Source organism: Bison bison, unplaced genomic scaffold (genome assembly GCF_000754665.1).
Source record: "Bison bison bison isolate TAMUID 2011002044 unplaced genomic scaffold, Bison_UMD1.0 scf7180017864212, whole genome shotgun sequence".
Classification (NCBI taxonomy): domain Eukaryota; kingdom Metazoa; phylum Chordata; class Mammalia; order Artiodactyla; family Bovidae; genus Bison; species Bison bison.
In genome coordinates this window covers 561328-584361 of record NW_011494784.1, presented here as the reverse complement: position 1 = coordinate 584361, position 23034 = coordinate 561328, and the positions used below count along the sequence as shown (strand labels likewise).

The 23034-nt window shown below is 36.2% G+C and overlaps 1 protein-coding gene across 1 annotated transcript; it reads right to left on the bottom strand.

Annotated features, from left to right (window-relative positions):
• Positions 1-4962: 4962 nt before the first annotated feature.
• Positions 4963-23034, bottom strand: ANXA1 (annexin A1). The gene is made up of 13 exons (XM_010844887.1): positions 22791-23034; positions 16825-16901; positions 16620-16728; positions 15901-15995; positions 14729-14842; positions 14197-14287; positions 12511-12590; positions 12262-12318; positions 10386-10479; positions 8957-9052; positions 7807-7865; positions 6330-6452; positions 4963-5308 (listed from the first exon to the last, which is right to left on the bottom strand). Exons 2-13 carry the CDS (start codon positions 16888-16890, stop codon positions 5252-5254), a joined length of 1041 nt encoding a protein of 346 aa, XP_010843189.1. The 5' UTR covers positions 16891-16901; positions 22791-23034; the 3' UTR covers positions 4963-5251.

Genomic DNA, 23034 nt, shown 5'->3' with positions numbered 1-23034 from the left:
GAACAACAGACTGGTTCCAAATAGGAAAAGGAGTTCGTCAAGGCTGTATATTGTCACCCTGCTTATTTAACTTATATGCAGAGTACACCATGAGAAATGCTGGACTGGATGAAGCACAAGCTGGAATCAAGATTACCGGGAGAAATATCAATAACCTCAGATATGCAGATGACACTACCCTTATGGCAGAAAGTGAAGAGGAACTCAAAAGCCTCTTGATGAAAGTGAAAGTGGAGAGTGAAAAAGTTGGCTTAAAGCTCAACATTCAGAAAATGAAGATTATGGCATCCAGTCCCACCACTTCATGGGAAATATATGGGGAACAGTGGAAACAGTGTCAGACTTTATTTTTTGGGGCTCCAAAATCACTGCAGATGGTGACTGCAGCCATGAAATTAAAAGACGCTTACTCCTTGGAAGGAAAGTTATGACCAACCTAGACAGCATATTCAAAAGCAGAGACATTACTTTGCTAACAAAGGTTCGTCTAGTCAAGGCTATGGTTTTTTCCTGTGGTCATGTATGGATGTGAGAGTTGGACTGTGAAGAAGGCTGAGTGCCGAAGAATTGATGCTTTTGAACTGTGGTGTTGGAGAAGACTCTTGAGAGTCCCTTGGACTTCAAGGAGATCCAACCAGTCCATTCTGAAGGAGATCAGCCCTGGGATTTCTTTGGAAGGAATGATGCTAAAGCTGAAACTCCAGGACTTTGGCCACCTCATGCGAAGAGTTGACTCATTGGAAAAGACTCTGATGCTGGGAGGGATTGGAGGCAGGAGAAGGGGACGACAGAGGATGAGATGGCTGGATGGCATCACTGACTCGATGGACGTTAGTCTGAGTGAACTCCGGGAGTTGGTGATGGACAGGGAGGCCTGGCGTGCTGCGATTTATGGGGTCGCAAAGAGTCGCACACGACTGAGCGAGTGATCTGATCTGATCTGATCTATCTTTGTACTGTCTCTATAGTTTTGCCTTTTCCAAAATGTCATATAGTTGAAGTCATACAACCAATTTTTAGATTGACATCTTTCACTCAGCAATGTAGAAGATTAATATGTGTTTTCCCCAATGTCTTGATAGCTCATTTCTTTTTATGGCTCAGTAATAAATATACTAGTTTATACATTAATCTTTTGAAAGACATCTTGGTTGTATCCAAGTTTTGAAAAGTACCGATAAAGCTGCTAAAATCACTTGTATGAAGGTTTTTGTGTGGACGTAACTTTTCAACTCATTTGGGTAAAGACCTAATAGTGTGATTGCTAAATTATGTGACTGTCTTTAACTTATAAGAAGCTATCAAACTGTCTTTCAAAATGGCTGTACTATTTTTCTTTCCTATGAACAATGAATACGACTTTTCTGTTACTCCACTTGGAATGGATTTTGGCCATTCCAATAAATGTATAGTGGTGTTTCATTTGCTTTAATTTTCCATTCACTACTGATGTATGATATAGAGCATCTTTTCATATGCTTATTTGCCATCTGTGTATCTTCTCTGGTGAAATATTTATTCAGATCTTTTGTTCCTTTTTAATTTAGGTGCATGCATGCTAAATCGTTTCAGTCACGTCCAACTCTTTGTGAACCTGTGGACTGTAGGCTGCCAGGCTCCTCTGTCTAGGGGATTTTCCAAGCCAGAATACTGAAGTGGGCTGCCATGCCCTTCTCCAGTGAATTTTCTCGACATAGGGGTGGAACCCATGTCTCTTATGTCTTCATGTCTCCTGCATTGGCAGGCGGGTTCTTTACCACTAGCGCCACCTGGCAAGCCCTTTTTAAATTAGGCTACTGTTTTCTTTATATATGTTTTGGATGCTAGTGTTTTATCAGATGTTTTGCAAAGATTTTCTCCAGGTCTATGACTTGTTTTCTCACTCTCTTAACAGTATCTTTTACAGAGCAGAAGTTTTTCATTTTAATGAAGTCTAATCAATGTTTTTCTTCCATGGATCATAGAGTTATATATTTTTATCTTCTGTTTCTTTATATCTCTACTTACTTACTTCATACTCTCCTATTCAACTGTGTATCCACTTACCTAGCCTAGAATCTGGAATTTAGTCAGGAGCCTCTCAAGTAGTTTTTTATAAAACATGTAGGTTAGTATCTCTGAAAAGTATCCCCATACAGAGTCCTAGCAGGAAAAGACTGGCCCCCCAAGCTGGGAGTTACCTGTTAAGTGTTAAATAAGGGACTATTTAGAGGTGGAGCAGGTTATAGGAAACAACATTGCATCTTGCAGCGCCCAAGGACCAGTATCAGCATGAATTCCAGGATCCAAGTAACAAGAAAGGAAAGTTCTAAAAAAAAAAAATTCTTGGGAGCTTGGGCCATCCATAAGATGTTATACTTGTAGAACACACATGTTAATAAACCTGTATAGAATCAGATTTATAAATCTGTATAAAATCTCTATAGAAGGAATACCTCCTCCTGATCTCCCTTTTTCTCCCAAGGCCTGAATTCACCCAGAAGTCAGAAGATAAGTGAGCTTGTAGGGTGAAGTCTTCAGAAGTCAATTTCCAGAGGGGAGCAAAAAAGAGTAGAAAATGGATGGGGATGGTAAGACAGGAAAAGAAGAATAACAAGGTTAGGCAGTTTCTTTATAATTTAGAAGAGGAGGAAGTGTGGACTCAATCTTTTTCTTTTTTTTTTGGCTGCCCAGCAGGGCATTTGTAAAATCTTGTTTCCTCAACGAGGGATCAAACCCATGCCGCCTGCAGTTCTGAAGTGAAAATATGGAGTCCTAACCACTGGACTGCCAGAGAATTCCCCAGCAGAATTTTTTTTGGCCATGCCAAGTGGCATGTCAGATCTTAGTTTCCTCATGCCCCTGCAATGGAAGCACAAATTCTTAACCACTGGATGCCAGGGAAGCCCCACAGTTTCAACTGGCAGAAATATTATTTGATCCACCTTGACCTTATGTTTAGAACAGTGACAACAAAAACACCTGGATAAATCCATCCTGTCTCAATGAACCAGCACCACGTTCCTTCTAGTTTCCCACTCAGGTACTTCTCAATCCATCACACAAGGGAGGTATCACATATAGTAACAAAAGAACTAAAAAAGTCAGCGACGTAATAAGCAGCATGTCTAAATGGCACCCCACTCCAGTACTCTTGCCTGGAAAATCCCGTGGACCGAGGAGCCTGGTAGGCTACAGTCCATGGGTTGCAAAGAGTCAGACACGACTGAGCGACTTCACTTTCACTTTTTACTACTAGCCTCAGTTTGGCTAATATGTTATGGGCCAAGTCATCATGGTTGTTCCATAAGATGTACGTGGAGGAAAGTGAAGGAAAGGTAATTAAGGCAAATAAAGCTACAATTAAGTGAATAAAGCTAAGATATAGTCAGAATTTTAATACCCAGCTGAATTATTTGGGGAATGAATAAATTATCACCTCTGTGGTAAGAATACTCTCATAGGAAAATTTTGATTTTTTTACAAAAGTGCAAAAGCAATTCAATAAAAGAAAAATAGCCTTTTATATAAATGGTGTGAGAACAATTGGATATTCATAAGTAAATAAAAGAATTTTGACCAAGTCTCATCTCACATGTTACACAAAAATTAGTTCAAAATGAATCACAAACTGAAATAGACAATGAAAAACTATAAAACTCAGAGGAAAAACAGAGGAGAAAATTTCCAGGACCTAAGTTTAGGCAAAGAGTCTGTAGATTGTGACACCAAAAGCAAAATCATTAAAAGGAAAAAGTGAACCTCATTAAAATTTGAAATATTTCCTCTGAGAAAGTATTTTATCTATTAAGATGATAAAAAGCTACAGACTGAAAATAAATATTTGCAAACCACATATTTGACAAAGGACTAATATCTAGAATTTATAAAAAGTTCTCAAAATTCAACAATAAAAAAATAGACAATGTCAAAATACAAAATAGTGACAATGTCAAGTGCTGATGAAGTTGTGGAGAAACTAGATTACTTATACATTTATTGTGGGAAAGTAAAATGGTACACCATCCTGGAAATCAGTTTGATAGTTTCTTAGAAATCTATACAAAGCTGAAACTCCAGTACTTTGGCCACCTCATGAGAAGAGTTGACTCATTGGAAAAGACTCTGATGCTGGGAGAGATTGGGGACAGGAGGAAAAGGGGATGACAGAGGATGAGATGGCTGAATGGCATCACCAACTCGATGGACGTGAGTTTGAGTGAACTCCGGCAGATGGTGATGGACAGGGAGGCCTGGCGTGCTGCAATTCATGGGGTCGCAAACAGTCAGACACGACTGAGTGACTGAACTGAACTGACTGATACATGCAACTACCATTTTTTTAAAAAGTGAGGAATTTTTATTGCTGATGCCATTTCATCTTTGTACTGGTTCATGAAATATAGCAGAATGTTCAACTGTTACAATGCTGATGCAATAAATTCCACTATTATACAGAGATACCATCTCAATAATCTGTAACCAGATGGTAAAAGGGTTAGTTCTTCAGTTGTGTTCCACTCTTTGTGATCCCATGGATTGGAGCCTGCCAGTCCCCTTCATCCTTGGAATTCTCCAGGCAAGAAGACTGGAGTGGGTAGCCATTCCCTTCTCCAGTGGAACTTCCCAACCCAGGGATTGAGCCCAGGTCTCCTGCATTGCAGACAGTCTTTACCATCTGAGCTACAATACATACAATGCAAAGTAAAAGTGTTAGTTGCTCAGAATTTAATGGACAGAGGAGCCTGGCAGGCTATAGTCCATGGGGTCACTAAGAGTCAGACACAACTGAGCACACACACGAAGATGGAAAAATGTAAAAAGTACAGTTTCTAACTCTGTGAATATTTTATTTAATATGCAAAATCTATTTCAACAAGTGATCATAATATAAAATTCAGATTCCTGTCCCTTGATATCAAATTAAGCAACTGCACTACACACAAAAGAAAATCAGAATAGAAAAATCAGTAACACACCAACTGTCCTGTAAAATCATTTTATTTTCTGCAAGGTAAATATTTTTCTTAGGCATTGTTACTAGAACAACCTCTTTGTAGGGTTTTATAGTTTGGAATAACCATATTTTAAAAAAATTTTTGTATCTATAAAGAGTTGTAATACAAAAAATGATTTATAGGCTATTTTTCAGGAAGAAGTTACTAGACTATATTTCTATTGAAGAAACTTTACTATTTAAATCTATGACATGGAATGAAAAGATGATTAAAAAGTCTTCTGATCAAAAAGCCTGAGATCATCAAAGGAATGTTTAGTCTCTTCCACAGAGAGCCACCAGGATTTTTTCATAATCTCCTTTGGTTTCATCCTGTTGATAAAAATAAAGTATACTTAATGCTACCTGAGACCACAATCAATAGAAAATATTTTTAAATTGTAGACTAATTATTGTATTAGGCTTAACATACATCACAGTATATCAATTTTTTAGGATCTTGGATAAGAATATCACTTATTTAATTAATAAAATGTATATAGCAGATAACTGGTATTTTTAATTGATTATATGAAAGCAATAGCTTTCAAAATTCAGATTGCAAACTTCTCTCGATTACTCTACATTAAAGCCATTATTTTCCAAGAATGAAATATAACACAGAATAAATATAGCAAAATATAATTTCATATCACCTCTGACTTGCTACACCAGAGTGAAGGTTACAAGTCCACGATAGTCTCAATTTTCATGTTAGATTTTTGTTATCCAATATAAATGTCAAATTGAATTTATTTATTTATTTTCAAATTGAATTTAAATAGTCATCTTTCATTAAGTTCAAAACTCCTTGACTTGTCTTTCTTTTTTACTTTCTAACTTGAACATGCATTCTATATCTTCTACATATGACAAAGTTAAGGAAAATTTTAGAGTAAAAAGTTTCTAATCCTCTGATCAATATTTATTGCAACATAAATCATTATATATCTCTACCAAAGTATTTTGATTGCTAAATGTATTGTATGTATGGTAAACTGTTTCCATGACTATTGAAAAATCTGCAGTCTTTCTACATAGAACTCACTAGTAGATTTTACCAGTGAAAGTTCAATTTACTTTAAATTATGTATCTTTTCAAAAATTTTTATTTTTTGGTCATACTGTGCAGCAAGTGGGATCTTAGTTCAACAACCAGGGATCAAACTCATGTCCCTTGCAGTTAAAGTATATAGTCTTAACCACTAGACCACAAGAAAATTCTCTGTATCTTAATATAACAAATGAATCTTATATATGTAATTTATGGATACAGTAAGTCAGCCCTTCTTTATGAAGAAGTTGCAAAAAAATTATCATTTGTGGGGGTAACATTATGAGAATTACAACATACCAGGATGGCTTGACAGAGAGAGATGCCATACAACTTCTGATAGCATGCTTTGATGTCATTCATGTCAATTTCAGAGCGGGAAACCATAATCCTGATCAGTGTCTTATGACGAGTTCCAATACCCTGTCAGAAACAAATGATGGCAAGTGTCCCTTATATTCCAAGCTTACTTTTAAGGTAGGATGTGGGTTTGAATGTGAAGCTCTTTTGCTAACCTATATAGTTTTTACGGAGAAACTATTTCCACAGTAATATATGCACAAACACACACACTTCAAACAAGTGGTAATAAAATGACACGAACTCAACTGTGACAAGAGAATTATATAGAGAGCTTTTAAAACCTCCTAACTGATCTTCCACTATCCAGTCTTTCCTCTGTCTAAGCTATTCAAGAATTGCAAAGTAAACTTTCTAAGTTGTAAATCTGATCATTTGATTCATCTGCTTAAAACCTTTTAGTGACCTTCTGTTAATTTTAGGATGAAAATCAATCATTTTACCTGGGCTTACAATGCCCTGCCTAATTCTACAACTTCTTCCACCATGTACCATCACTCTAATTATATTTATTATCCTGAAAGGGACATGCTGTGTTCTCCTCCAGGACCAGACTTGCTTTATCCCTTCATTCCTTACACTTCTGCACTCATCTGGCTAATTCCTGTTCAAATAGCATGTTGTAATTTAGCTGACACCTACACTGCTTTCCAAAGTCTGGGACACAGGTCCCTCTTCTCATTTACAATACTAGGTGTTCTCATTACCCATCTAGTAACCTCACTAGGTAACAGCAGGCATGGGGTCAGGAACTGTACTGCCAACTACCTGGTAGAACATGCCTATCACATCACAGGGACTCTTTTCTATTAATTGAATGGTTAGATTGCTTTCTCCTAAGACTTCCTTACTTTGGAGTTGCAAAGGGAAAAAATAGACAACTTCATAACTTTTCACAAGTATATAGGTACCATCCTATATAATAAAATGCAAGCTAGACAATAAAGTGCAGTACTTAAAGTGATATCTCAAATACATCTTAACAACACCTTACACTTTAATGAGCTTAGAATGACATTTTAAAATCTTAGAATGACATATTAAGCAATGCCATGGAAGGCAAAATAATAAAAAAGATAAAATTTAGAAGAGATTGTAAAGCTTACAATCTTAGCAGGTTGCTAAAATCATACATTAAAAGAGGAAGTATATCGCCCTTCCTCTGCTGACTCAGATTTTACACAAATCATGAGTAATCTACAAATTGCTTTCAAGCTCACCTTACTATCTTACCTATAAAAGAGTATAACAAGTCTAACAGAACTTTATTTTAAGAAGTGTATTACCTCTTGCATTGGATAGAAAATAATCTTTTAATGAAAAGATATTAAAAAATAAATGTAATTTTTAAACCATATGGGATTTTCTGTTCTCTCCATACACAGGAATATTTTCCCCAAAGCAAATCATATGTTACCTTCATGGCCTGATGGAGCTTCTCAGCAAAGAACATTGGCTGGCTTGTAGCACACTTCACTGTAAGAGAGGCATGTTTTAGTTTAGAGGCATCTTTACCACAAAAGAAGAAAGATACATATGAAAGAAATAGAAATACAGAGGTTTTCAAGTAAGATTCTGTTCTCTTTTCCTGTTCCTCATCATCCACCCCTAGTAAGGGATATTTGGCTTAAAAGAAGCTATTTCTAGACGGTGATTTTGAATATTCTGTCATCTGACAGTATCATTTATCTCCTATTATCCTAAGCCCACCGATAGCAACTTCAATAGTTCATGCTATCCTGAGTATACTCTTCATGAAAACAAGGAAACCAGTAGATATGTTAAAGGCCATGTTGGCAGGCAAGAAATACTTTTTTTCCTGTTGTAATAAGAGAAAAAAATCCAAGTGGGACAGGACAGTCATAAAATATAAGGCAACTGCCAAATAAAATACTAACAGATGTGTCAATCAGTAATAAGAAGATTCTCTACCTTCTTACTCCAAGTGTGATCTATGGACTAAAAGAACTGGTGTCAACTGAGAATTTGTTAGAAATGCAGACTTCCAGTTTCCACCCAGACCTACTGAATTAGAATCTACATTTTAGCAAGATTCCCAAAGGATTCATGTGCACATTAATGTTTGAGAAGCACTGCTTTATAATGTAGGTTTCCAAACCTCGACTAGTCATCTGAATAAAAGGGAAAACTTTAAAATTCTTTTCTTCTGAAGGTCTAAATCCTTTAAGCTTGCCCAAGATTACTCAGCAAGTGACAGACCAGGATATAGACCTTCATTTATCTAATTCCAAATGCCATGCTCTTAATGACCATTTTGACTTCCCTTTGTGCCATGCCCAGCCTGATACATTGCATGGTACAAGTAGATGCTCAGTATTTTCCACCTGCTTATCTTTTTAATCAAGGAAATAATACCTGTAATCACTAACAAGACTATTGCATCACTTTAGCTAAATATTTATTGCCAATTATCTTACATGGTACCTCTATTTGCAACATAAATTATATATGAGTTTTTGTCTTATTATTATATTTTATAAATTATTGGACAACATTGACAATACAATTTCAAGTTAGAAAACTCTTCCCCCTCCAGGACTACATACCAATAACTGTGAGGCATTTCTCGATGTCACCTTTCAACTCCAGGTCCAGAACTTTGTTCATGTCATGCTTGCTATACTTGGAATATTTCTGAAACACTGAATATTAAGTTTAAATTTAGAGATGTACAAAACATCCTGTTTTTTTTTTTTAGCAAACTAGCAAAATCAGGCATGGCCACGAAGTCAAAGCATTTCTTATGTGTATGCTAACTCACTTCAGTCGTGTCTGACTTTTTGTGACCCCATGGACTGTCACCTGCCAGGCTCCTTTGGCCATGGGATTCTCCAGGCTTATACTGGAATGGGTTGCTATGCCCTCCTCCAGGGGATTTTCCCAACCCAGGGATCGAACCCACATTTCTTACATACCCTGCATTGGCAGGCAGGTTCTTTACCACTAGCGCCACCTAGGAAGCCCAAAGCATTCCTTAGGAGGACTGAACTTCAAAAAACACAATGTAAATCTAACTATTCATCTGAGCATATTTTGGATACATCATCTTCTCTGAAGGATGTAATTCACATGGCTATTTTTGTGCTTCTGTGTATTTTGGGAAAATTTTTGCAAATGTTGACATTTATTAGAAGTGACATTTGATTGACAGCCACAACTCTACATCAGAGCCAGGTGTCACAGCAAATGGATCTTTCTTTATATAAAGATCTGTGTTGTAGATTCCTCATAATTCTAATCTCAGAGTGCTAACAGAGTGCTGTTAACAAACAATAAACTTGAAGTAATCATCACGACCTGCACTTTGTCTTGACTTCCAAAACACTCAGGGCTAAATCTTGTGGCAAGAACTCTCTTTTAGCTTTTGTTTCTGGGGTTTCTAGATACTCTTTTCTTCACTTAGCCTCAGGTGTTTTTTTCTTCATTGTAATTTCATGTGTTCTGTTTTACATGTATATATTGTCAGACCTATTCCAAATATTTTGAGGAAAAAAAAATAGTAAAAATAACAAACTAATGTTCTACATGCCAAAGTCATAAAATGTGTTTCAAATACTATCAGGTGGTGTCTGTACAAAGCTGGACAAATGCACAAGTAGCAATAAGAGATCAGGAGCACTGCATCTGTTTGGTTTCGGAGTGCCACTGATTATGATTTCTTTCTTGCTTTCTCTTGAAAGTGTTAGTCACTCAGTCATGTCCAACTCTTTGCGACCCCATGGACTACAGCCTGCCAGGCTCCTCTGACCATGGGATTCTTCAGGCAAGAATACTGGAGTGTATTTGCCATTCATTCCCTTCTCTGGGGAATCTTCCTGACCCAGGGATCGAACCCAGGTCTCCTGCAGTGCAGGCAGATTCTTTACCATATGAGCTACCAGGGAAGCCCTTTCCTTTCTCTTGCTTGTACTCATTAAAAAAAAAAAAAAAGTGACTTCTGCAAACAGTCCCAGGGAACATTTGTTTTCTTCTTACCTCTGCGGAGATGGGGATAGCTCCTGGTGGTAAGAATGGTAATGAACACATTCACATCTGTCCCTTTTCTTCTTTCTCCTGCTTCATATAAGGCCTGTTAAGAAACAGAAAAACAAACACTTGACCATCTGAGGACTTGATATCTGCATAAGAATGCCAGATCTCTTCAAAGATTTTGGAGGCAGCTGCTTTGTGTCCAATACAATCAGAGCAGGTGGCAATGCTAAGATTACAAGCTCCTTAGAGATGGAAACCTTGTTTTGTCAAGTATCTTCCATAATCTCTCAAGTTGCCTTGCAAACACTAGAGACTGAATCTATGCATGCAAAATAAATGTTTATTGAGTTAACTCGCTTTAAGATTACATTCTGTATCAAGAAAACTTCAAGGGACACTCTCTAATTTTTACTTTTACTTTTAATTGTTCAAAGTAATTTTCAGTGAATGGTACTAATAAATCAATAATTCAACCATTACCTAGACGTTGAATTTTGATGTAAGAATTTCTGGATTCAAATTCTGACTCGGCAACTTAATCATTCCTAGATATCAGTACTAAGATATCTTAGTAATCTTATGTAGTTTCACATTATTAAACTACAGTCTTTCCTCTTTTGTAAATGGAAAAGATAATCTCTGCCTTATTGTCACCAACATGCTCTGTTACCTTTGAAACGTTAATTACCACCCTCCTCCTGGGTCACACTAATCCATGTAATGGCCATAAATATACATCTAAGAGCCCTGATAGTCTTTTTTTACTTAATTTTTTCCTGCACTGGGTCTTTGCAGCTGCACGTGGGCTTTCTCTAGTTGTAGAGAGCAGGGGCTATTCTCTAGCTGTAGTGTGCAGTGGTTTCTCTTGTTGCAGAGCACTGGCTCTAGGCACATGGGCTCAGTAGTTGTGGCACATGGGCTTAGTTGCCCCAAGGCATGTGGGATCTTCCTGGACAAGGGATTGAACTGGTGTCCTCTGCATTGCAAGGCGGATTCCTAACCACTGGACTACCAGGGAAGCTCCCTGATAGTCTTACAATGGAAAGCAAATTCAGAAGTATCACAAGCAAATAAGAGTAATTTCTTACTATGGGCAGTTACTCAAAGTTATTCAGGACTTTCTGAGCAAACAACTGATATAGATGCATTTATTCAACAAAAGTCAATAAATGCCTGCTTTGTGCAGGATAATGCACTGATACAGTGAAGAGAGTGGAGTAGTCAAGTAAGTTTCTATTTTTACTAACTCACTGTGATGAATTTGTGGAGAATATTAACTGTACCATGAGAACAGCATATGTAAATACTAGATGCCATTTTTTTAACAAAAATTCCAAGTCCCAAAATGACACAGTTTTTCTAATGTTGCCAATAGACTGATGTATTAAAAAACAAGCAAACTCACTGAAACAATATATAATAATATACTTGAAAGTATATAAATGCTATAACCTTTATAATTTTAATATCATTACCATAATATTTTTACAATATAAACTTACACCTCTAAACCAATGTTCACTGTTTAAAGAATTGTTAGATGTGTTTATTCTTTTCACTTTTACTTTCTTATACCTGGTAAAATAAAAATTCAGAGTTTTCTCAATAACAGATCAAATTTTTACTATTCTTTCTCAATCCTCTCCAGCTTCATGAACAGTGCAACCGTTGAAAACATAAAGACCACATTTCCTCTCATGGATTGTTTGAGTCCTGGCTGGTGGGCATCCTTCAGGGAATGGACATTAGGTGCCATTATCCTTTTGGAGAACCTCATATCTGCTTTCACACGGAGGCCCTCAAGTAGTACCTCACCTCAGGTCGGACCTAATTGAAGTAGCAAAGTGGATTCTAGGAGTATTCATAAGCACTTGCTTACCCTGGCATCTGAATCAGCCAAGTCGTCATTTACAGCAAGCTCCTCGGATCGGTCACCCTGGAAAATATCCCATTCTCGTGTAAGTAGTTTTCTAGCATATAATCACATGGCTTATTTATGCTCTTAAAATCAGATGAGTAATATTCTTTGCAGAAAAAGGAGTGAATTGCTCATTTCTAGAGAGAGATGAAATCTAAGATTTTACTTTTCATCAAAGAAGAGATATTTCCAGATCTATTTTAGTTATACCTTAGCAAGAGAAAGCAAAGCCTTCTCATAATCTCCAGATGTGTCTGAGGCGATGTCTTTAGCCAGATCTCTCTTCAGTTCTGAGAAATAGGAAAAGTATATTTTGTAGTAAACTAGTGATAATGGTGATGGTAATAATATGTAACATCTCTATATTGGTTCACAACTTGCAATGCCAAATGTTCAATGATTTATGGAACACATTTCAAATAGTTTTATTTTTTAATAAAGCGAAATCAGAGCGAGTAAAATTTTTGATCATCAAATTTATTTCCTATAAGGCAATTAAAACAATTTAGATAATACTGTGAATGAAACTCTACAGCCCTAAAGCTTTTGCTAACAAGAATAAATTGCACAGGAATACATTACTAGATAACTATTTCTGAAATAAACTATACCAGAATTTAAGCAATGGGGTGAATAGAACAGTTATTTAAAAAGGATAAAACAAAGCGCTTGCTTGAACATAGAGTATTTATTTACTTTGAAATGGTAAATATCTTATATGGAATATAATTTAGTTATGTATGCATATGTGTATGTATACACATCTACAGTAGATAAAGATTTAAAATGTTTCTTTGTTAAACACCCTTACTTAACATTAAAAAATAATGCTGTTATTATTTTTTCAGCAAAAATTTACCTGAATTTATAGTTGACTAGAAGGCAGAACATTTTAATAAACAGTCATTGAACTGTACCTCGGGAATAATTTATGGCTATTTGCCTTTGTAAACTATGTTTTACAAAATAAAAAAAAAAAATAGTAATAATGCCCCTCTTGATGACTGTCACTGATAAATGGACCTAAGATAAATATTGATAATAAGGTAAGAATTGCAGAATCGAAACATTCTGATTCCTTTATTAGATTGCTGTGAAAATAATACACGAGGACTATTGTATTCTCTGTGCTTGGTTTTAAAATCACGCAGAACGATCCTCTATGGTGCTACATATTGGGTTGGGAAAATAAAACAAAAAAAAAAAAACAAGAGGCTTGGGAAACTAGAAAAAGAAAACAGTGATGACTCAGCACTGCCCAGGACCCATTTGCAGATATCCTGTTTACAGTGTTAAGCATACCATTGAAATGAGATATTTCACTGAATAGATAAAATGAGCCATGGCTAGTCTCTCATCCCCATGAATCTAACTGAATGTTAACAGTGAGTAAGTCATTTATGTTCATAATGGTAAAGTTAGCGTCCATCAGAGAATTATAAGCACCAAGCTGTTTTCCTTTTCAAGGACAAATGTTTGGAGGGTTTTTGTTTGCTTGTTTTTGTTGTTGTTATCTTTTCAAAGTGAAAAGACAACGGGACATTTTTATGAAATGAATCTCTGAAAAGTAGGAAATGTTTTTAGAAAATTCTTTACATTCAGAGCTTTGAACTGAGGGTTTCATTGCAATACTATGTGGCCATTTGTCCCAGACATACAATTTTTTTAAAGTGCAAAGTTGATGAGGACTGAAACAATCGTGTCCCTTATTTGTACCCCACCAACTCTAATGTGTCTGGTAACCATATGTGCTTGTGAAAGACCTGTGACAGACAATGAAAGAAATATTTTAATATGTACTTTTCCCATAATTAACATCCACACTCAATTTTTCAAAAAGTATATCAGAATTCCTTTTCAACTAAGACACTGGGACTGTTAGGCATTAAAACTTACCTTCTTTATAGACTCTGTTAATTTCTCTGATCTCTCTGTTAGTTCTTGATGCCAGAATTTCATTCAGAGTGTCTTCATCAGTCCCAAGGCCCTGAATTGAAAAAGATTAATAAAAAAAAAAGAAGAAATGTAGAAAAATCTTCATTCAAAAGTATCAACTAGTTATTATGTTCCAAAATTTGTCTGAATCTGACATTTAGTAAATTTCTCACATTTAATAAATATCCACAATATTTATTAATTGCAATAAAGTATGTATTATATTGCTTAAAAAACAAAATGGGTTTAATGCCAATATTTTGGCAAATAAATACAAAGTGAGATCTATTAAATATGGTAACATCATGAAGATAGTGGAAAGAGCATAGTCGTTAACACCAGCATCTATTTTTTCATTTATTTATTCATTCACTTATTCATTTTATTACCACTGATGGGTGGCCCTGTGCTGGTTGTTGAGAATATACTAGGAGGCATAAGTGGTTTGGACATGATTTGAGGAAAGGAGCTTTGTTTAAGTCAGGTGGTTTACCTTCATGGCAGCACGGAGCTCTTCGGCATCAAACTGGGCTGGAGTTTTCAATAGAGCCAAAACAACTTCCTCAAGGTGACCGAGGAGGGCTTTCTTCAGAACTTCATCCAGGGGCTATAATAAGAAGATATATAACCTTTTAGTAAATAACACATTAGGTGATATAGTAAAGCAGTGTTATTTGATGTGTAGCTAATCTTACTGAGTCCTAAACCCAACCATTTTTCATAGCTCCTTCCCTTTACATAGAAAAGGGTACCCAATATTTAATATCTTAATCTTTATGGTTCTAGAGTGATTAGAATGAAATTTACTGAATTTATTGATAACTCCTTAAAGGATAGAAGTCTCAATCTTTTATAGAGGGAATAAATGACAAAGCTCAAAAGATAGGGATTGCGTATTAACAGAAATAGTAATAAGAATACTTTAAAAATAATGTATTAATAACTTTTCCAACCATTGAGATTTGCACTTTTCAAATAAGCATTGTAATCAGACATGATGTGGTTTTCTAACTACACTCCTTAAAAAAATTACCCATATTTTGTACAAAATAGAAACCTTACTTTTAAAGTAGAATTATACATATAAACTTTACATTCAGACATTAAACAGCTCAGTTTAAAATTTAACAGAAGTCACATTTCAATCAGAACATATTTCTTACTGCCAACAGTAATCTTGATGTCTGTTATGCTCAAGTTAAAGGCTTATCTCCAATGTAGAACACCACATGTGCAAAGAATCAAAACAATGCATAAAACCAGCAAATTTGATAGAATTGATACATTGCAACCAAGAAAATAAATACAGTAATCCCAGACTTAGTTGTAATGGAAAACAGTGGCTAGAGACTGAAAGAACTAGACAACTGTATTTCAAAATCTATGCACACATACTTAGTTGTATTCGACTCTTTGCGGTCCCATCAACTGTAGTTCACCAGGCTCCTCTGCCCATACAATTTTCCAGGCAACAATACTGGAGTGGCTTACCATTTCCTACTTCAGGGGATCTTCCTTACCCAGGGATCAAACCCATGTCTCTTGTGTCTCCTGCATTGGCAGGCAAAGATTCTTTACCACCGCTACCTGAGAAGCCCATCAAACGCTATATTTAAACATAAATATGACTGAAATTAATTATCTAAATTAACCACTGCAACCGACCTTTCCTTTCTCCTGCAGATAGGCCGCTTTGATCTGCTGACGCTGTGCATTGTTTCTCTTAGTCAGAATTTCAATGATGGTTGCTTCATCCACACCTGGAAACAAAGGGCCTCTAGACTTTAAAAATCAATTTTCTTTATTGTCAATAACAGACAAAAAATGATTCATTATCAAGATGCTTCAAATGAAGATCTTAACAAAACAAAGAAGTATAAATTATAACAGGCTGGGACATGGATGCGACTCTGTATATCAGATGGAAGCACTTGGGATGACATTCTCTTCTCTCTGAGAAAGTGAAAAAATGGCTCATTTGTGTCCTACTCTTTGTGACCCCATGGACTGTAGCCTGCCAGGCTTCTCTGTCCATGGGATTCTCCTTGCAAGAATACTAGAGTGGGTTGCCATTCCCTTCTCCAGGAGATCTTCCCAACCCAGGGAATGAACCCGGATCTTCTGCACTGCAGGCAGATTCTTTACCGTCTGAGACACCAAAGGAAGAAGAAATTCTCCCCAGCCCTGTGTTGCAGTGTTTGTTCCTAGTTCACACCTTAAGTGTGAACAGAGGTGCTGACTTCAGCATTCAGTCTGTTAGAAATGAGATTGATAAAGATCTTGTATCTTCAAAACGAAGCAGACTCTTTCCATTGCACATGTTTGTTTTTCAGTAGCCATTCTGAAATGTCTAGGAGGGGACTGTTTGGGGAAGACAGAATTACCTTTAACTGTGATTGCTTTGTGCAAGGCCTCAACATCCGAGGATGGATTGAATGTAGGATAGGGGCTCACTGCTGACCCAGGACCACCTTTGGATCCTTTCACGGTTTTCTGTGAATGAGAAATAAATTACTGTCCATTCACTTACATTTGCTTCTATTTTAATACTACGATTTAAATAAGTTATTTTATTTCCTCTCGACTTACAATGTATTCCTGCTCTTCATTTTCAATAAACCAGGCCTGCTTGAGGAATTCAGATACCATTGCCATTTTTGAAGGATCTGAAAAGAAAACAGGTTGATGTTTTTACAAACCACAAACTCACCACATATACATACCACTCCACTCTCTTACATATGTAAGACATAGAGCTGCCTTGCTTTTACTTTCCAGGATTACTCTTAGGAGCACCATACAATGCTAGATTTAGTGTGTTTTTGACCATGCTGCATGCCAAAAGATGTGGGATATTAGCTCCCCAACCAGGGACTGAGCCTGCACCCACTGCAGTGGAAGCAAGAGTGCTAACCACTAGACTGCCTGGGAAGTCCCTAGATTTGAATTTATTTTAAAGAGACTCTACTACCTTTGAACAGAAACCCAAAGCCTCAGAAATGTAGCTCTTTCTCAGTATATTCAGGCCTAACCTTAGGGCTCAGATGACATCTATAAGTAAGCATATATAGGCTGTAAAGAGCGAAGCTGGTGTTTCATTTCACTGTCCTAAATTTACAGACCACCCACTGTATACCAAGCCCTGAGGACACAAAAACACTGAAACATCCTTTGCCTCAAAGAACTTAAAGCCAGTATGTGCTCTTCCTAAGAAAACTCAAAAGTTTAAGAATTCTTAGAGGAAGTTCTGGGTGATCTGAGACTCTTTTGGGGGAAGATTTGAGATTAAATTGGCTAAAAAGTTAAAGAGAACAAAACAGAGGAGCTTGTCATATTAGGGAAGTTGAAAAGAGTTTATTAGCTCAAGAAGCTCAAATTTAAAAGTTCAAATGTGTTTCCAAAGTTTTGGATAAACATTAATGGTTTTTTTTTTTTTTAAGTTATATTTCAGAAAGATGACTCATCCTGTGTCATAGAGAATGCCTAGGAGATGGGCAAGATGGAAGATTAGAGACCACTTAGTAAGCTGTGGGAGAATCCATGTAGGGTTAATGAGGACTTGAACAAAGCTATTGGGTAGAGAAAGAACATTATATTGGCATTTATAAGGTAAGATAATCTATGACAATCTACAGGAGTGGATGCCAACTCAAAACTCTACCTAAAAAAAAAAAAAGATATTCTTGTGAGATTTCTCCTTGAAATAATTCAGTTTTCTTTTCCATTCCTTGGTATAAAATTATTTCAGCACCTGGAATAATCACTACACTCACATTTCTTCTATTTGAGCTGTCTGAATTCTCATCCTACGTGTGTTTTTTCTTTTTTTACCAATACAAAATAATCCTGGGAAAGAATTATTTTATACCAGCTGCTTTGCTCTAACAGGATTCTTTAGAGTGAAACTGCACCATGCATGCCCTCCATTGGAAAACTGTATGTTAAAGAAAATTGCTTGACTTACTATCATCGTTCAGCAATATTTTTATTTAATAAGCTATGTATATGTTTAAAACTTGAAGTACGTTAAAAAATTAATGCACTTACTGCATTATCTACAAAAGAAACCCTCAAGGATCCTTTTTGTCTAGGATTTTTTTTTTTTTTTTTAGGAGCCTAAGCTCCAGGTCTATGCTGATCGATCTCTCCACACCCTTTTATTTCTCTGGAGACTGCTATTATGAGTACATTTGAAAGAGATTGGAAGGATGATCTTAGCAGTTTCAAATTCTCCCTGTGAAGCTAAATGACTCATGAGGAGTAAAACCCATAGCCTGATTCTTTACCGGTATGTTCAAGGTATTTCAATCCCCACCTGCTGAAAAGGGGCAGAAATTCTAAGTAATGAGATTAAATACATGAGGGAAATAATATCCAAAGCAGAAACTAGCTCTACTTAATTATCATGGGAATTGTTCAAATTACTGTTCTGTCATCTGTGAGGAGAACCAATATATTGTGCACTTATTTAATCTCTCCCCCCAGCAACTGATCAATTTAAAGTTAGTTCCTGAGGTGAAGTCATGGTGTACAATTTTGCACAAGGTTTTAGTTCCTATTACACCATAATCCGCTGCAACTGTTGTTGGCACATGGAGTTTCATTTTCCTCTTGCTTAATTGGCATATACAAAACTTCTTGCAATTTCTGGCAAGGTTGCAGGTATTTAAAATATCCATTTTTTATCTCATCCATGCCCTTTAGAAAGTAGAATTCTCAAAATGAATGATACAATCAGTCACTTAGTGGAGTAATTTTTCCCTCAGTAATAGAAACAGATATTCCAATATTTCCACTTTTTTCAATTAGAAGCAAAAAACTTCAAAAGTGATCAAAGAGGAGATTAAGAATATTGTCAAATATAACTTTTAAAATGATCCTCACAACTTCAAAATAAATTTTATGAAAACTTTACTGTACATCACAATTTTTTTACTTAAAAATGCTTATATAATGCATTAATTTCTTAAAAGGATAAACTTGAGAAAGACTAGAAAATATTTCTCTATTGATTATATTATACAAAATAACAAAAATAAAAGGGTTAAATAATTTGTTTCACACATGTCCATAGAGAATACAGCTTTGTGACATATCTTCTGTGTTGCTAGATTTTGGTCAGAAGCTATTTAGGTGACCTGAAAAAGTGATCTGGAATATGGTCTGGAAAAGAGAAGTAGCCTGAATAGAACCTTCTTCAGGAAAACAATTAGAGGAAAATGGAATCTCAATTCAGCCTAATAAGATCCACTAGCTCTCAGCAAAGTTTAAAGATACAAAGATTGTGACAGGATGTTAAAAAAAAAAAAAAAAAAACTCCCTACAGGAAATAGATTTGATCATATACTGCTAGTTAAGTGCTCAAATGCAACTCCATGTTTTAACAGAACCTTGAATAGTTGCAACATACCTTACAAATACCACAAACAGCAAAAATATTTTGCTCAAATTGTATTGCTAAACCATTCTGTTTTTTCAATACCTAACCTCTGCATGAAAACCAATGTGTTGTACTCGATAAAACCCACTTAATAATTTGAAGGTAAGATTTCTTAACTATCAACAAATAATGCATGCAAACACATTTTATAGACTGCAACATGCTATATAAATGTTTGTCACATATTTTTACTATTCAGAGAATGATCCAGTCTAGAAATTAGAATTGTACATTAAAAATAAAAAATTAATAATCCCATGAGTTCACAAGAGGCTTTTTTCCATCTTTCTTTTTAGTTGCAACATTTATTTTATTTTATTTTAGTTGCAACATTTAGAATATGTACTAGGTATTTAAGAGCCTATTTTCTTAATATTCCTTGGCTCAATATATATTTAATCTGGCTACCAATGAGCTTGAAACCAAGATCATCTCAGTCCTTAGCATCATCTAATTTGAAGATGAAATTGAACATCTATAGACTGATTTACATGGAAATTAATAAAATTCCAGCTACAGTCCATGGGGTCGCAAAGAGTCGGACACGACTGAGCGACTTCACTTCACTATAGTTAAGAATCAAATTCATTCACAGTAAGCCCATGGAGACTGTGGCAGGTTTTACCCCAGCCTGAGGGAGTTTATTTTTCAGTGCTTTGGCCTGTGTAGTTTTTTCCTCGATTATCTATTTCACAAGTCTTTCCCACACCTACTCATGTGAGAAAAGACAATTAGACTGTACAAAGGCATGACTTATGAAGAAACACTTTATGAAAGGTAGTTTCATGAATGTTTCGCTTCCAGGCCTTTGAGTAGGGTGTTCTGTTTGCCTGGCATGCTATTTCATCCTCCATATCCAATTCTCTTTGCCTAAATGATGCTTCTTAGAGAGGACTTAGCCTAGATCTCATCACATCCTCCAGACGGGCCTTCCTTAGTTCAACACTGGGGTAAGCGACCAGCCATCTGTGCTCTCCCAGAGCATCCTGCCTTCACCCCTACACTTGCCCCTATTGTTCTGCATTATCACTTTCTATTTACTCATCTATATTTTTAGTGGCATTCCGTGGGGGCAATGATAATCTACCACGCCTGGCAGAATGCCTGGTACTTAGTATGCTGGAAAGCATTACTGAATGAACAAATAGGGTATCAGTGCTAATTATTTAGGAAAAATTCTATACTAATTTAACTAATGTTTTCTATCCACAACTATAGGATGTAAAAATAAGAACTGAGGAGTTTTGAGCCATATCTTGACTCTCTTTAGCTGGCCGTATGACCTGAAGAAAGCATTCAACTTTAGGGGTGAGGAGGGCTCTCCAATTATAAAAATAAGAGTTGGAATGCACAGTAGCTGAGATTCATTACAGCTCTGAAATGCTAGTCTTAAATTTCATCTCAAGTACCAGGAGGTGGAAAAAATTAACATAGTGAAAGAAAAGTGGAGTGATGTTAGTCGCTCAGTCGTGTCTGACTCTTTGCAAACCCACGGACTGTAGCCCACCAGGCTCCACTGTCCAAGGAATTCTCCAGGCAAGAATACTGGAGTGGATAGCCATTCCCTTGTCCAGGGGATCTTCCTGATCCTGGGATTGAACCTGGATCTCCTGCATTGTAGGAGGACTCTTTAGGGTCTGAGCTGCCAGGGAAGCCCACAGTGAAGGAAGGTATTACATAAATTGTGTCTGTTATCTTTCTCATAAAAAATCTCTCCCATTTTAAGGAAAGAGGAAATCATTTACTCAAAAGACAGCTTTTGGTTTATCACTGAAAAATAATATGTCCGCTGGTTTCAAATATGTCATCACTTAATGGGTCTAGAGAAGATCAAGCAGCAGCTGAGCAAGCTAACATCAATAGAAACCAATCTTTGCAGATCTTCTGATTGAAAAAGTATTTACTAACCACGAAACTCTAGCTGGTTTCTTAATAATATTATTATTAGCTATTCTGTCAACATCTGTCAAATGATGGCTGTCTGCCAGATGTGGTTGATCCTGGGGCTAGGGTGGTAACCCAGCTTCAGGAGAAGAGGCTAGGAATTTTGAAATTATGAAACTGCATTTTACCACATTTGAGGTGTTCTGCAATGTGCCTACCAAAATACATTCCTGTGGGCAGAGGAGTCCAAACATAATTTTAGACACAAACTAGGCAAGAAAAGTACGTAGTTTTTGATTAACTAGCACTAAAAATTAGATATCAGATCATTTAACTTAACACTGAGAATGAGCTAAGAAAAAATTCTTGAAGGAACAGTTGTAATAAACAAGAGCCAGATATATGGTTAGGATTCAAAAATCCCTCACTTTTGCACATACATCCAACACCAGTAAAATCTCTACTTTAGATATGCTTTTTGCTTTTCTAAGGAGTTTTACAACCATTAGCTCATTCGACAATCAAGATGCTACTAAGTGGAATAATTTTTAGAGGGCCCTAATGACATTCCCAAGGGATAACTTATCTGACACCACCCAGGAAATGTTTCCTTTCCCCTTAGGTTTTCAAATCTGCACTTGAAAAGCCAGTCTGTGACACAGAGGCTCCAGGGGAAAGAATGTGGCCACACCCTCTCTAAATGAAATAAGTGGATCCTCTTATTTATTTATACTGCATGAGTGAACATAACATAATTTAAAATGTTAATTACAAAGGGCATAATTTCCACTATGAGATCTGAATCTTTTTTTTTTTTTTTTAAGAAAAATATAAATTATTTAAGTCCCTGGAACCCACCTCTGGGTTCTTCAGGCCTGGCTCCCCACAAACACCCACCATCCATCATGATTTCTACATAAAGTTCATACAGATCCTGGAAACTCATAGCTTATAGGAACAAACACATTCATCTCTTCTTTTCCATGGTAACTCACCAACAGTACAGAAAGCCAGTATTAAGCAAAGTTTCCTTGTTTTTAAAATTGTATTTTACTAAGTAAAAATAAAACTACAATTTGTGATTTCCAAAATATAAATTCCCAATGTAATCTTACAAAAATGTTTGTCAAAGATATAAGTGCAGTAGCCTTAAGTTCTACAGTAGTAACATTAAACACTGACAGTAAAAGTTATCAAAACAGCCAAAACTTAAAGGAAAACCAAGACTTACCTTTTTGTTTTTTTCACCTCCGTACAAAGAACTAAAGAGAGATTCTTCTCTGAACGGTTTGTGCTGGAAGTGGAACCCTGAGCTTCTGATTTTATAGAATTTCAAAGAGGCCACACCTAGCAACCAGAAGTTAGTAACTGGCTGTCTTTTGTTTGAAATACAGGGCTCAACCTTGCCCCAAAGTGAAACAAGCCTTGCAAAACTATTCGCTAAGCCAACTCAGAGCTAACAGCAAGAAGGAAAA

Bases quoted from the DNA above. Each gene is read 5' to 3' on its own strand.
- ANXA1 (XM_010844887.1), bottom strand. From the start codon at position 16,890: ATGGCAATGGTATCTGAATTCCTCAAGCAGGCCTGGTTTATTGAAAAT. The intron at 14,843-15,900 runs GTCGGTTGCAGT...TTCTTATTATAG, and splicing joins ATCTGCAGGAGAAAGGAAAG to CCCCTGGATGAAGTTCTGAA. The intron at 5,309-6,329 runs GTATGTTGTAAT...TTTTATCAACAG, and splicing joins CTCTCTGTCAAGCCATCCTG to GATGAAACCAAAGGAGATTA.